General features: G+C 34.9%; 1 protein-coding gene across 1 annotated transcript in view; it reads left to right on the plus strand.

Moving 5' to 3' along the window:
• Nucleotides 1–16,980, plus strand: part of LOC149786029 (E3 ubiquitin-protein ligase rnf213-alpha-like) — a 598,535-nt gene that overhangs the window by 67,429 nt on the left and 514,126 nt on the right. The window contains exons 7-8 of the mRNA XM_089976317.1: nucleotides 3,118–3,422; nucleotides 6,049–6,311. Of these exons, the coding sequence (XP_089832443.1) occupies nucleotides 3,118–3,422; nucleotides 6,049–6,311 (568 nt within the window). The remainder of the gene's footprint in view (nucleotides 1–3,117; nucleotides 3,423–6,048; nucleotides 6,312–16,980) is intronic.

Here is a 16,980-nt window from a genome sequence, read left to right on the forward strand (position 1 = left end):
ATAACTTATATTATTCTCATAACACCACAGTGGCCCCAAGAATTGTGGTTCATTGATCTTCTAGACCTGCTGATAGATCAACCCAGGTCTCTAAAAGTTGTACATGTCACAACACAGGGACTTCCTGCTTCACAACAGCCCTCACATTCTCCACCTAAATGTTTGGCTCATTTCAAGTGAACTATATACCAGAACATGTTTTTGGTCCTGATTGCCAGTTGCATCATTCAAACTAGGAAAGATTCTGCACCCAAGGTTTGTGATGCCAGGTTGAGAATCTTCTGTGGTTGGTGCAGTAGAAGACATTGATTCTTGCTGATGCTCAGTTGGTTCAGATTTTCACCTTGAAGATGTCATTAAGTATTTTGAGTTGCAAAATATATGTCTTCTTCTCAGATGGAATCTGTCTTGTGTTTTGTGGTCTTTATGTACCATTGAGTGGGGGTTCGTTCTAGAACGTTACAATCAAGAATGTGTTTTCACTCACCTTGATATCTGTGAGAAGATGGAGCCAGCGTTGTGCCTTGCCTATCAGTTATGTCTGTCTTGAGTTTAATGGCAATTGCCAATCCATTTCTCTTCTTTGCCATCATGGATTCTTGGCCAAAAATGAATTACCTTTGGTAACTCCACTGCTATTAGAGATCCCCAATCTCAGTTAAATCTGTTGGAGATGATCAAGATAGGCTTTATGCCATGTTAGGGGGCTATGTTTCTATCCCTATGCCTCTAAATGGAAAAGTAAGTTTCATAAACATCCTTTTCTTTTGCTTGAGGACTTTGTTGATATTTTGGCTTCTACCATTTCAAAAGAGCTTATTATCCCTTATTAATAGAGGCCTTTCTTGTATGAAACTAAAAGCCTGTGAAGTTCAAGTCATTGCTGTCTCATGTGGGTATGGGACTCATTCTTCCTTGGAGGATGTGAAGCAGGCAGCATTTTGGTGATAAGATTCTGCATTTTCCTTCTTTTACCTTTGCTGTTTAGTGCAACAGAGTGCATTTTTCCCTGGACCCATATTTACAGCACAACATGTGTCCCAGAGAAAAGCCAGCACACAATAAAGTGAATCTCTTCCCCAGATTGTGAGTGCATTTGATTTTCTCCCATTTTGATTAGACTTAATACATCAGCCAACCATAGTGACTGGTTATGTATTGTACTGTGGGGATTATGTAACAATAACCTGTGATGATTGCCAAATGCCCTCCAATGACCCTGCTCAGATGGCCTGGGATAATTGGTCTCCATGAAAATGATGACTGTACTATCAATCAGTTATTGAGCCATTATTAAAATAGGAAAATTGTTCCAATTACTTGTTTTAAAAAAAAACGTATTTAACCAAATTGTACCACTTTTTCCATCAATCAGTTATTGAGCCATTATTAAAATAGGAAAATTGTTCCAATTACTTGTTTTAAAAAAAAACGTATTTAACCAAATTGTACCACTTTTTCCAGAAAGCATTCTAGCATGATGGGTTTTAAAGTTTATTGAAATGATGCCAATTTGCCATCAAATTTGATCAAATTGTTTGACATAATTAAGTGTCGCATCTTGAACACCTTTTAGAGCTGTATGAATCTGAAAATGATGGACCAACTTTTGATACATAGCATCCTGGCTTTGGTTCCTTTTCATATTGAATAAATGCTGCTCACATGCTATCAAGTGTGGATGACGATGGGTAGAGAAACTTTAAAACAATTATTTTCATAACATATGCAGCATACATTTTAGCAGGAAGCATCCTTATATTCACCTCATTTTGTTCAAAGTTTGAATAGAAGATTCATGTATTCTTCCCACATTCTGTCATCAATCATAGGAATATTATGATATACTGTTTTCCAATCTTTTTCTCCTTCTGTCAGTCTTTTGTTTCACCTTATCTGGAGGGTGATTTTATGAAATTTGATTGACTCAAAGTCAAACTTGATATGCTGCTAAACAGATGGATTTATTATTGAGGTTTATGTTGAGTTTGAATATGAGAATGTTTTTATGACCTTTGGGACATGTGGCCCATATGGCCTATTTAGACCAAAGGTTTTCTTTTAGAGCTGTACTTAATGTTTATGTTTAGGCACGATTTTAGACCCTTTTAATTTTGAGATCCCTTGTTATGCATTTTAAGGCATATCTAATTTGAAGAGGATTTACCATTTTTATGGCAAAAATGTGATCTTTGACCAGTAGGTGAAATAATCTGTTAGGTTGCGTTGTCTGCAAAATAAAAGATTTAATTCCTGGATGTTGGTGTTGTGATCTTTTCTGCTTGATTTTGATTTTTGACTGTGTTTTGACTTCTGTAACATGCATGTACGCTCTACATTTCTTATGTGTTATTAATTTAAGAATTGATTGGAAAAAGATGATATAATGTGCCGTATATCTACATGAATAATCAGCAGAAGAATTTTCACACAAAGTCTCATCAGAACAGAATACATTAATAACAGTGTATGAGTGTACCATATGTGATTTTACCAGGCTGCAAATTTCGGACAGCAACATTACAGTCCAGCTACATTATTTTGGACAAAATGCTAATCTTAAGTATTGTTTAAATTTTACAATGCTGAGGACAATGTTTTTTAGGTGGCCTCACTGCTTAAAAAAAGAATTCAAGATGTGTTCATTTAAACATTATACTGTAAATACATCAGCTGCTGGCTTGTTTTATTAGCGTACTTCCTTGACTTCAGAACTGTTTCAAGTTGATTTACACTTTGTGCTTGTGCAACATACCCATCAAGTTCCCAACATTAGGACATGTATATGACACTGTGCAGGTAAAAATGTCAGTTTTACTGAAATATCAAAGTAACTCCCTTTGCATACACTAGAATCTACATGGCATCATTTTTATTGAACATTTCCCAAATGCATTTGATCCAAACTGGAAATTAAATGCATTTTATTCAGAAGCAAAGAACAACAAATAAATGTATAGAATATCATGAAGGTAAGTTTCTTTATTTACTTGTTAAATGATTGCTAATGTTAAGAGCCATGATGCTATAGATTTCTGGGCTAAATTCAGTTTGAAGGGTGGTGACTTCAGTACCTAATTAAAATAATGACAATAATCGTAAATTTTTATTTTACAGATGTGTGGCATCAGTATGATGGAGTTGTCTACTTCTCAAAACAGGAAGAAAGTTTCTTTAAAAAGAATTGGCGAAGAATCAGCAAAATGATCTGGGGAGATAGTTCTGACAGACATAGAGAGGATTTCAACCATACCTTGGTGCATTTTCAGCCAAAGCTATTGCATACCTTGTCCAGTGGCAAGGAACCAAAAGTTCAATTTGAAGAAGGCATAATGCATCTTGAACAACTTCTGCACTGCTTGAGAAAGATTTATCTCACAGACAGAGGCTGTTTCATTTCATCTGAGGAATACATGAGACAGGTAACTAATTTATTCAAGCAGTGATTGTGTATATGCATGGATAGTGAACCCTACATATATTGCAAAAAGACATGGACATGGTATTTGCATTTTTATTCAGACATCCATTTGTCAGTCTCTGTATCACACCTTTGTTTCTGCTCTGTAACTTTAGAGCTGTGTCAGACAAGCTTGGTATGTTTATAAATCCTCATTAGAATTTTTTTGTGTGTACCACATTACTGGTCCTGTTTTCAATATTAAGGTTATAGCTCATTGTCTTAAGTTTTCTGTCATACTTTCTCATCCACTCAGTTACTGTTAATCTTATTGAAATTAAGGGATGAGACTTCGTATATATCAGAGGTGTGTTGCATACTGTACTGGGGGTACTGTCTCCAAAGACAAGGACACAGATTTAGTAGGACGTTTTCTGTCACACTTTTCTTTCTTCTATATAACTTCAATGCCACATGAGAATAGGGAAGAAAACCTGATAAACATCATCACTAGAAGTTAGGGCATGTACCACTTGGGTGTCCCCTTATCAAGGTCAAGGTCACAGATTAATATTTTAAGGTCTGGATCACACATTCTCTTCTTCTATAATTTTCAACTCATTTAAGACTAAGGGATAAACTTGGTATAATTATACATTCTGGTTAGATGCATGTTCCGAATACTGAACTTTTAATTATGTTTTCTAGCTTTACAATAACAGTTTATGATATTTTGTTACACCTTACTGAAAATTGGTCAGAGTTACGAGAAAAATATCAACTGCTTTACTGGGACGGACTCGTCAGGGTTGGCAGGTCCGGTACTCTTATAATGACCATATTTACATTTCTGGGTCTTTCTGACTCTTAATTCAGTAATTGTAAATATCAGCACATTTTTCCACTCAGCAGCTAGACAAGTATTTCAACTTGCTGCCCAGCTGTGGCCAAAAAATGCCAACACAATATTTTTACATGTTCTATCAACACATTACAGAAATCCACCAGACCCAGTCTACTGGGGACAGGAAATGTTAGTAAAATGACTGGTGGGATGATTTGGGGTAGAGCAAAAGGATCTAAGAAATGTTAAATAGCAGTGAACATGTGTAACAACATCCTGTTAATTGATTACCTTATTGTTGGCATTCTGAAAGTTTAAAGCCAAAATGATGGATGATCTTTGAGGTGTTACAAGTATTAAAGAATACATGATAGCCATGATGTCCTCAATGCATTTCATGAAAATTGGCCACCCTTTAGCGGAGGGATGGAGAGACCAACAGTAATAAATGATTTTAGCAGATGCACAAGAGTATGTATTTTGATTTTTTTTCATCATTAATTGTTGTAATCAAGAGATATATTTAAGGACAGCTCTTACATATTTTGTTCATTTGTTAACTAAATTAAAAGACAGTGGAATCACTCCTTTGTTTTTGCCTGCCTCATGTACAGACCAACTTCAACCACTTAACTTGAAAATAAATAAAGAGGACAAAGAAGAATTATAATAGCACTTTCACAGCTGATATGCTCAACAGGTGATGGGGGCTATTGTGGATCAGGAAGATGCTAATGGTGATGATCAGTGTATGGTGTTTGTGAATCTTGCAACTTCATTAATCAAGCAAATTCTTACTGAATGGACAAGTGCAGCTCATGTGAAAATGAGTGAAAGATCATGCCTATCATTTGTTTTGAGAAAGCTGGACATAATTAATTCTGCAATTTGGGGATTATTTATCTTACTAGTATTTGTATTACCATGAAACTTGATTGGCATGATGTTGAAACAGTGGCTTTGTCCTAAATTTGGTGATGGTGCTTCAAACAGTAGTTCTGTTATTTGACAGGCAAGCTGAAGGAAGGGGGGTAGGGGTCTGAACAGTCCAAAGATTTGACCACACAAATCCAGGGAGGCTGAAGGGAGGGAGGCTTAACAGGCCAACATCATCTATTTTTTTTGTTGACCACTTTCCTGAAGTGTTATTTTTATGACCCCTGTAAAAAGTTGTCTGTCTCCAATTTTGTTATAATCCTTATTTAAGAAAATAAGGTCTTGAATGTTTGGCCTGTTCAGCCATTCTGCTGCTTCATTAATAAAGCTACTATTATGACTGTCTTCCTTGGCCACTGATACATAGGTTCATTTGTTCACTTTTCATTGGTTCTGAATGTCAGAACAAAATATCCTTATCACTTTTCTTATACATTTCTCAAAATGTTTAAAATGCACAGCTATGAAATCAATGCTCACATTTAGATGCATGAATTCTGTGGTCACAGCCCAATTAACTTCTTTTTTGTGTATTCTTTTCACCATTTGTTTGTAAATATATCCATTTTTCTGTACAAGCTTTAGTTTAGCACAAGTGATTTGTTTCAAGGATAATTATACTGATAATAATAATGTGATTATGTTGAAGGATAATAATTATAATAATAATGCTGTTCATTTGAAGGATAATAGATAATAATGTGGTTAGGTTGAAGAATGATTATACTTAGAATAATAATTTGATTAGGTTGAAGTATAGTTGTACTGATAATAATAATGTGGTTAGGTTGAAGGATAATTATACTTAGAATAATAACTTGATTAGGTTGGAGGATAATACTAAATACAGATGTCATTTGTTAAACAGGTAACAGCCTGTCTTCTAATGCCACTGTTAGAGTCTTTGGCTGAGACTACTATTTCTGATTGGCAAGAAAGTGCTGCTGATGCAAGAATAAGAATGCTGAAAGCCATCACAATTCTTTATGTTGTTGGAAGCTTCAGCTTGGAGTTAACACACGATGCACAAGATCTGTTGGCCAGGGGACTTTTGGTGCGACCAAATCATAAGGATAAGAAATGCCATGACTTGGATTGCATTTCCAGATTTGTGTTTGAGCCAGAAAAGATGTAAGCACAAAAATTAGAAACATGTAAAACATGTGAAATGGCAACCATAAAAATCTTTACATTTACATGGTACTTATTAAATGATAAGCTTTTCAGTTCAGCAAATTAAAAAAATGATGTGCTCAACTTGTTTTAAGGCCAATTGAGCTATGTGATGGGATGTTACTGATGGTCATTGATTCACTGTTCGCTAGCACATGCTTATGAACACAGTAGTTCGATCAAACTTGGTCTGTTGATATATATTAACAATATCTAAAAATAATTAAGTGAACCAGTCCTCCAGAACACTGGGATCAAGGTGAAAGGTTGACATTGAGCTTTTTGCCCTGCATATACATGCAGATTGTGACAACAGTAACTTGAAGAGATACAAAATCTTCAAACTTTATATAAGAAACATATCTGAGAAAAGTTATATAATTATTATTGTTACCTTGGTATTGAGATAAAAAGAAAGACTTGAGTTTTTGAAAATGATGGTTTGTGAACACAATATTTAAACAAAACAAGGATGAATTTTAATGGCCTAATTGTTTGTCTTTGCAAGGTCTTGAATAAGTTTTATAACCAGCTTCCCATGACCAAGATATCAAAATCATCTAGCTTGTGAACACAATAGCTTGGATGAATACAAATAGATTTCTATTAAACGTTTTAGGTCAGTAAACCATCAAGTACATCTTCAACAAGTTTAATAATCAGCGTAATGTGACCTTTGGTTGAAGGTCTGTTGGCATGACTTAAGATTTTGGCACCATTACATATACAGTTAGAAATTGAGTTTGATCAAAACTTGGCATTTTGTTAAAACTTTGCAATTGTTTGAACAAGTTTGATAACAGCCTTTCTTGACCTTGGAATCAAAGTCAAAGGTAATTTCTTAGTATGTTGCATTTAATGTCATCTTAAGCTTTTTAACTCAGTAACATATACATGTACTTGTCATATTCTGGACAGGATTGTTTTTTTTAGATCAGAAAAGTGTTTTAAGGTTCCAAGAATAGTGTGTGAGCAGTGTGCAGGACCCCAAAAAGTGATGTCTAATTGAGAACAAGCTGTCTTTTCATTTGAGCCTATACAAAATAACTGGAAATTCAAATAATAGAAAGTGACATGTTTTCTTTGAAGCAGTGAATTTACTGTCACAGATAAAAGTGGCTAGAAGTCATTGCTTTGTCAAATATTGTCACCACACTCAAGCACAAACACACATGCACACAATTACAGCCACACAAGCATTAAATAAAGTCTTAATAATAATAGTAATAATAATAATAATAATACTGACTATTTAAAGAGGGTGACACAATTAGCTGCATAGAACTAATCATCCTTGTGTCCCACTGTTGTATTTATATTTACATTCATTACATTCAGAGCACACATGCACATGCATGCACACATGCATGCACACATACACACAGCATTGATAGAAAGTTATATTTATATATGGCCATAATAAACAAAATATGAATGAATATGCTTCAACTAGTGACATTGTATATATACTGTAAAAAACAGTGAGACAGCAAGACAACAAAGTGTAAGGTTAGTGAATTTATACTTTAAGTTATAATGTACTTGTCAAATCAAACAGGTTCCTCATTTAATCCATTGAATTAAATTATAATTAAACATTTATATTTGTACTTATTTTAATTTACTTTGGGATTCTGTTCCTAATTAGTAGCTCTGAATATTGAAAACATTTCTTGTAGAGTTCTTTGATTGATTTTATGATGAAAGGGTACTTAGCTGTAATTGATATTAAACTGGGAGTGTTGCCTTGTTTTCTAGCATGAAATACTTCTTTTAGATATAATGGGGCCATATTGTTTTAGACTTATTTGTTCAGTTACTGTTAACATGTTAATATCATTCATTGCATTTGGGATACTTTCAGCATTACCTAGGATGTGACTTCAAGCTCTTTTTTGCAAGTGGAATAATTTGTAAATATTCTTGTCAGAAGTGTTTCCCCAGATAACATTACAGTAGTCTAGGTATGGTTGTATATAGCATTTGTGATATATTAACTATGCCTTGTTGATAGATATGAGCTGGTTGTGCTAAATAACCACAGACATGAATTGACTTTATGACATATGACTTTAATGTGTTCATTCCATTGGAAATTGTTGTCAGCTATCACCCCAAAGATTTTGTCATGGTAACCACCATTTGTAGGCATATTTCATGCAACTTAAGATTCAGATTGTTATTTTTCAATTTTGCTGTCTTTTGTTGGGTAGTAATCATTCATACTTTTGTCTTGTCTGCATTTACTTTCATGCCATTTTCCATACAGCAGGAATCTACTCTATGTAATACTATCTGAATGGAGACCTCTATGTAGTGGTTTGAAATCTGATAGTTTGTTGTCATCAGTATATAACTCTATAACTCTGTGGATGAAATACAGTTACCAATTTTCAGTGAAAGATCATTTATGAAAAGGAGAAAGAGGAGTGGACCTTGTGTAACAGTGAATTTTGAAGAAAAATGTTGTTGCAACACACATGTTAATCTAGTCATAGTCAGTGTGACACATAACAATTAAATTTGAGATATGGGCTAGACCCATGACAAATTGCTAGCCTTCTATGGATGTGATGCTCTTGCTTGTGAGCATGATTGAGTTTTAAAAAGAATCCATTGGGAAAACATTGAGACAGATATGGGGTTAAGTGGTAGGATAATGACAACATTAGAGACAATGTAGAGACAGATTTGTATATTTGGAAATGTGTCCAAAAATGAGTTTTTCCAGACATACCATATTTACCATATATGTTGGGACACTGTTTTTGTTGGTACACTAAAAAATAATTTTTAAAGTAATTTTGTGTGTACTGTATGTTCTGGGACACATCATTTTTTGTCATAATTTGTGGGACATTTTTTAAATCATTTGTAAATTACATGTCGTTAAATACATTCAAACTGAAATATAAAACTGTACTTGAGATAAAACTCTTTAATCCACTGCAGCATGATCACATCATCTCATCAACACAACCCTTATCATGCACCAGTCATGCTAATTCTCACACTTTTAATCCCCATTTTGTTGTCAGTCCATCTAGGAATGATATCAGAGGAATTTCATCCATGTTAATGATCATATTGTTGGCAAAATCGTCTTCTCTTCTGGCCATCATGAATTCATCAAATGATTTTTTTCTCCAAATCTTCTGGGATACGCTGGGTTGTTGATGTCCTTGTATGAAGCACTGTATTGTGTGACTTTAAAAATTGTTCCATTGTTTCAATTTATTTTCAAAATTCCCATGAATACTGATGAAAAGGAACCAAAATTAGCTTCCATATCTCAGCTGACTTTGAATATTAAAAGAAAAAGTTAAAAGAAAAGATCAGCACACAAAAAAGAATCCAAAGTCGGCTTCTGAGGTCAGGTTGCTTTGTTTAAAAAAAATAACCTTTGTCTTTGATGTTCTTCCAGTAAGTTCAGGCAATGAGTTTACTGCTCTCTGCCAGCTGTGTTTATTCACCACCTGGGCTTCTATTTGCTTGGCATCTGTAGTTGTAATTAAATCAGATGGGCCTTAATGTTTGTGGGTAAATAGTATACACAGCAATGACTTGCTTTAATAATGCTTTTTTAAAACTCTAGAGAAAAGATTGTCATTTGCTCTGAGGTTGATGTATTTTCAAATAATGATTTTTATTTGTGATACACTGTCCTATAGTTGACCTTGATATAATTCAGTCTTGGTTATTTTGCACCTAACACCATGATACATGTGGATGGCAGATGTCTTTATGCATTAGGTTGATTATTTCCCTCTTAATTTGTGATTTTGTTTGGATCAGTTTTCAGTTAGAAAACAGATTGAAGCCTTTGAGTAATACCAAACACAATTTGTTTCTCAGTGTTGATGTCGATGTCATGTGTTATCTGACATAAGCGATACATGCTACACTATGGATGCATACGCTACATATATAGAGTTAGTGGATATATTTTATTCTTTAATGCTCATGATGAAAAAAAGAGGAATAAATGATAACAGTACAAGGTTATTTTCTTTCATTTTAGTATCAAATAAGCATTTTGTTTTTTGCAACATGCAGTTGGAGATGAGTGTAAATTAAACAAATTTATTTCATTTCTTAAGTCTTGGGGCATGTGACCTGGGTGAAAAAAGTTTCATCTTATATTCTGGGACAGGAAAAAAATAATTTTTTTATTGTGTCCCTATATATATGGTAACTATGGTAGTTCTTAATGAAGGCAGAATAGAGAGAATTATTCTAATTTAGATGTGCATGTTAAAGTTTTGGCAGTTAGATAAAGGATATACTAATTAGCTAAGCTGAATGAGGGGTTTGTAATTCCCAGATGAAATACAATGTTTTAAGTAATTTCCCTCATGACAGTAGTCAAAGTTTATGCAGGGAGGCAAGAAGTTCTTCACTCTAGGTATTTCTTGTTATAAATTGTCCAAGGGATGGATGTCCAGAAGTTGAGGAATATGGAAAGAGAGATTCAGCTTCATAGAAAAGAAAGCAAGTCTTGGAAAGCTTAGGGTTTGTCTTGATTGCATACAGTATATTCATTGATATGTTTGATATGAGGTGGATGCTCTGACCACTGGGCCACTGGAGCAGTCGATAATAATGTAGAGCAGATCACCTAAGATTATTAGTGACGATGAAGAGTGGATGTTCAACAAAGCAATCTATAACACATGGAATAGGTAAACATCATTACTGATAGAAGGAATAGGTAAACATCATTACTGATGCAAGGAATAAATATCATTATTGAGACGTAATAAATATATAATTACTGACACATAGAATAATAATAATAATAATGAGGACTTTGTATAGCACCTAATCTTTAGAAGCTCTAAGCGCTTTACAACATTAGACAACACCTATAAGATAATAAACATAATGATATGATTACAAAAACAAACACCACGAAATTAAAAAACATAAAAAACATGCTGAAAATATTTAAGGTAGGATATATTATTAGGTCTTTAACTTTGTTCTTGCAGTCAAAATAAGTTAGTTTTGAGAATAGGTAAACATTGCTGACACATGGAATGTGATTACTGGCACATGGAATATGATAACTTTGTTTTGGACAAATGGAATAAACATTGTTACTGACTCATGGAATATGTAAACATCATTACTGACGTGGAATAAATATCATTATTGACACATGGAACAAACATTAAATAATTTTTGATCAAGATAAACATTAAGAGGAAGAACATCTTAACTGAAGACAGTCAGTGGTTCATTGGATGTACGTCTTTGGAATCACGACTGCTAAAGAAGGTGTGGAACATGATTGATACAAGTAATTCCATTGGACATATGCACACACACAGATTTAAAATAATCAGTAATTTTTTCACAGGTCATATAGGTCAGAATTCAGTAGAAAACATAACACAGTCATGTAATAAATGATGAACCACATTTACTTTTTAGTGTGTCCCAAATCAGTAAAAGTTAATTTGCATTTAAAGCTGCCATTGGTAGCATTCGTAAGCATAAACTTTCTTCGTGCTAAAAGGAAACTTTCATGGCACAGTAAACGTCTTCAGTCACATTGAAAAATGCAACCATCCATCAGATTCTATTTCTTTTATGCAAGTTTGGTGCTGACTTCCTTTGAGGAAAGGTTCTTTGTTTTTATTGAAGATTGTTGTCGGTTTGATGAAGGGTGCATGCAATATTGAAGTCACTGCTAAAGGATAGTGTTGGAGAACCAAACAAATACCCATTTTTTATTGTGGAGGCAACATCAAATAATTATATTGCATGATTGAAACTGATTTTTATTTCCATTTGTTTAGTACAGTTTCATAACAAAGGTAATCTGTTTTCTTTGAAATTTCAGAAACTTATTTTATCTGGGTACATATTTAAAAAATGGAATTGTTCATCGTTTGGTCTATTGTAGTTACTGTTCCTTCCTGCTTATTGAATAGACCAACAAGTAAGATCTTGGGATTTTTTGTTTTGTTTTTACATTTGTGGTAGCGGAGTGATGCTGACTTCATGCATGCGTCAGAAATGTAACAAAGGGTCAATGGACGATAGAGATCCAGGTGTTCTTGTCTGATGACAGGGATTATTACAGAAAATATGTGTTCTGAAGGATTTAATTCGAGTGAAAAGAAGAGGAAGTTTACTTACCATCCACATACAAATGTCAGTCTGTGTAAATATATTAATTACTAGCAAGTGCCAAAAAATCTGACAAAAGATAGTTTACGAAATAATAATTTCTTCAGTCTGAACCAATTTTTGTATAAACAATTTTAAACAGCCAACAATGTCACCAATAAAAAAGAATTTCCAGATGGTATATTTTGCCGCCAATAAGGAAAAAAATTCACAGTTTGTGACATTGGCGAAGCCCTATGTGATCCCAGAATAAACTTTTCACTCATTATTTTTCATACTTTTAAGAAGAAAAAACTATTTTTTCATGTATGAGAAAAATACAAATAAAATTTCAGGAGCCACTCCATGATCATCTTGTATTGTTCCTACGCAATCTCTTCCCCAAATGATAATAAACTTTTTACGTTGTTTTCATTCTTCTAAGAATGATTTTGTTTTTCATATCCCTTTAAAATAGATGTATGTAAAATTTTGGGAGCTACACCATGACCGTGTTATCTGAATGCTTGTTATAATGGAGTGTGCTATAACAGGGTCACACTGTACTTCTATTTCATCATTGAACAGGCCCACTAAAAATATATTGATAAATTGGACCAGTTAATTTTGGACAGGTTTAGTAGCTTTAAGTGTTAATGGGCCTGCTGGCCAGTCATTTGTTTCTGGTCATTTTCACAAACTGGTGCTATCCATGATCTCAAGCTTGATATCAAAGTCTTGAAATATTTTCAGTCTTTTAATTGGGCCACACATCAAGTTACTATGTACCATTATGATCCCAATTTGGTTTTCCACTTTAATGTGTTTAAATTATGTAGAATATATTATGATATTTTGGTTTAATAAAGCTTAAACAACTTGTCATCTCTAGACGGTTACATGTTTGTCATTCAACTGCTTTCCCCAAAAGGCCTTGTCACGGCAAGAGTAATACATTTTGTATGAGACATTCTTTATTAAAGTTGGCATGATGAAGGACAATCAGGTGTCTGGGTGGCCACTTTTACTTGTTGATGTGCTAGAGTCCATATTTCTCATTGTATTTCAAGCAGCAATAAAAACACATCAGTATAAATTTCTTGGAAACACTGACCAATACATAATTCTGAGAAATGAAGCTGTAAAGCTCTTAAGTTATCACAAAATCTCATTACCAGCAACTGATTTTTGAATCAAAACAGAAACTAGGAAATATTTGGAGACTTTTTAAAGAATTAAGGTAAAGTCCATTCTCATTGACTTTCTAATAATTGTTGTAATTCAAGACAAGTTGGTGTATGTTTCAATAGCAATGAAGATATTGCCAGTGAGTTCAATAACTTTTTTGTTACTGTTGCTGATAATATTAAAGAACCAATTACTCCTTCTAGTCATGGGGGACTTTCATGCCTTTGTTATGAAACATACCAGACAGTACTTTCTGTGAAAGAAACACTTCATAAAGTACTGAAGTATCTGCAAAATTTAGAAGTGAAAAGGTTTACAGTTGCTGACTTAATTGGACCCAGATTATTATGGGCAGCAACACCTTTCATTCAGAAATCATAACATATATTTAATCTTAGTAAAAATACAAATACATTTCCTGACGAATAGAAGGAGGCTAAAAGGATGCATCTTCATAAACCTGGTCTTATGATGAAATAAATAATTTTAGACCAATTTCAATCCTTCCTGTTTTATCAAAAATTCTCAAAAAACATTTTCCAGACCCCCTAATGATATTTCTCGATGAACACAATTTTTTCTATGATAGACAATTGGGCTTTCACCCAACTCATTCGTGTGGGACTGCCCTTCCTAGACTGGTTGAAAAATGGCTCAAAGCTTTAGAGAATGGAGATCTAGTTGGATTTGTGATAGTTGATTTTAGGAAAGCTTTTGATTTAGTTGGTCATGAAAAATTACTTTACAAGCTCAGCAACAATCAACTCTTTAAATTGGTGTACATCATATTTGAAAGGAAGAAAACAAAACACTGACATAAACATCAGACAAACAGCTTCTGACCTGTTTTAAAGGCTATGACTATTTATTATGTTTATAAATTATCTGTATTTGTATTCAGTAAATGTTTCTTCTGATCTCTATGCTGATGACACCACCTTCTATGATACAAGTTCATCTATAAGTATTGTTGAAAGAAACTTACATAATGCCCTTGTACAATTCTCTGAATGGTGTAAACAGTCATTAATTTAGACAAAACCAAAGTGATGCTGATAACCACACATCAGAGACATAACAGAATTAAAGATAGTATTCTCCACATCCATTATAATGACATGAATTCAAAAATGTTAGTATTAACTTTTTATAGTTCAAGTTGATAACAATATGTTATGGTCAGATCATTTTATTAGCAGCAGTTACTTGTCCAGTCTTTGTTGCTGAGCTAATCTATTTTCATGCTGAATAAACACCATCTGTTTGATGTCAATGCATCCTCCCACATAGTGGAAAAAGAACTGTATTTTAGCCTTTTTCTTCCCAATTATAACTTTGTTCTTTGTGGCAATTCCAAGGCTACTTTGTCTTCTACCCTTTTGTGGTAAACAGACAATCTCATGTAAACATACACTGTGATACAGGTAAGTCTCTATGTTCTAGGACAATAACAACCCCTACTCAGATGTTGAGGACATTGTTTTCTCCATTTTAATTTAAAACTCTATTATTTATAACTTTGTCACACACTCATGTTGGCATTGTTCATGTATTCACATGTTTCCCGTAATAAACAAATACAGAAGTGGAATATCTTGTTTCTATATAAAATACTATATGTAATTTATGTTCTTTGTTTATTCATGCATAAGAAAAGGTTTTGTGGCAACAATCATGTTCTTAGTGCATGCACAGGTGTGTACAGGGGACGACATTGCTACAAACTAGGTTAGTCTCACTGTAACTTTCATTTTTTTTTTTTTAACAGTAAAAAAGATTGTCAGGAAAACAGTCTGTGGGGCAGTGGGGCCACAAAAAAGCCCAGTGGGATACCCACACTGACTGCATGAAGTGTTCTGATTGTACACAAAATAAATCATTGCACCAATTGTGAGTTTGTGGTCTTCAAGCACCTGGAATCTAGTTGATTCCAGGCATACTTATCAAGAACAGAACATTCCCTCCCCATCAGGATTTTCTGGCTTCTCTTCTAGGTCTCACGTGTTGGGACAAACATCTTTGATGGCCATTGAAGCCCCTCCAGAAGGAGGGTCTAGACATTTGAAACATCATTCATCTTCTCCCTATAGGGAGATGATGGAAAGTTCTCGCATGCTTCAGGTAGTGGGTTACTTCCTCCCACTGGGGAGGTAGAGCACTGTGACTGTGGGTTGCACCCGTCCATTAGGGAGGTAGAGCACTGCAACTGCAGGCCCACCCTCCTGTTAGGGAGGTAGTGCATTGTGCGCAGATTGTTCCCTTCCATTAGGGAGGTGGAGCACTGCAATTAGCAGGCTGTGCCCTCCCATTAGGGAGGTAGAGCACCATAATAGTGGTTTGTGCCCTCCTTGAAGGAGGTTCAGCACCAAAATTGTGGGTTGTGCCCTCCCTTTACAGAGGCTGAGCACCACATCAGCAAGTTGTTTCTTCTCTTGAGTGAGGTTGAGCACCGAAATGCATATACATATTGTGATTCTGGCAATGTATTGTACCCTTCTGTTAGGGAGGCAAAACATCATACTCATAATGCAGAGTGATAATTTAGTTGAAGACAAGGTCTTCATCTATCACTCATTAGCCACATGGTATGAAGACCAAATTTCCCCTTTCTCCCCTCCACCATCTCACCCTGTTCAGTATTTACAATCCATACAGATGATTTGGACTATGGATGGGAACTGCTTTGGTGCTGCACCCCTCCTTCCCAATTATACTTAGGAACCCTTATGGGATATGGGGCCTTCTACATTATTGCCTTTGGTCCATTATGCCTCCATGGGCTACTGGACTTTGCCCTCACAGTTACAGCGATGTTGTGGCTCATGTGCCACCATCACTTCATCACCAGGTGGCTTCCTCTCAGAACGATAATGGTGTTATATCATCTGTGGTAGACAGATGCTTTCAACTCCCCTCTGCACCTTCTGATGAACCAGGTATGGTGGGGAGTGTTCCTTTACCCCCTCCATCAAGGAACATAGTGACATAGTGATGCCCAGCCATGCTCCAACTCAGAGCATCCTTGACTATGATGATGACGATGTACTCTCCATCCTTGTTGACTCCAATGAGTATGAGACAAGCTGTGGCACTGACATCTCTCAGGCCCACCCCTTCATCTCAGATGGATCAGGAAGACAAGGTCTGGTCCTTTGATAAAGCAGTAAACAAGGTTTACTGTTGGCTATCCTGGACTTGTGCCCCAAGCCATTAAGCACACAGTTCAAAAAGATCCTTTCTAGTTTGGAAAAGATCTCTGGGGTAAGAACGCAACCATACGTCTTCTCCCAATTTATCTATGATTGAGGAATTATCATGAAAG

Source organism: Sinohyriopsis cumingii, chromosome 12, assembly GCF_028554795.1.
Source record: "Sinohyriopsis cumingii isolate HCF-2022 chromosome 12, ASM2855479v2, whole genome shotgun sequence".
Taxonomy (NCBI): domain Eukaryota; kingdom Metazoa; phylum Mollusca; class Bivalvia; order Unionida; family Unionidae; genus Sinohyriopsis; species Sinohyriopsis cumingii.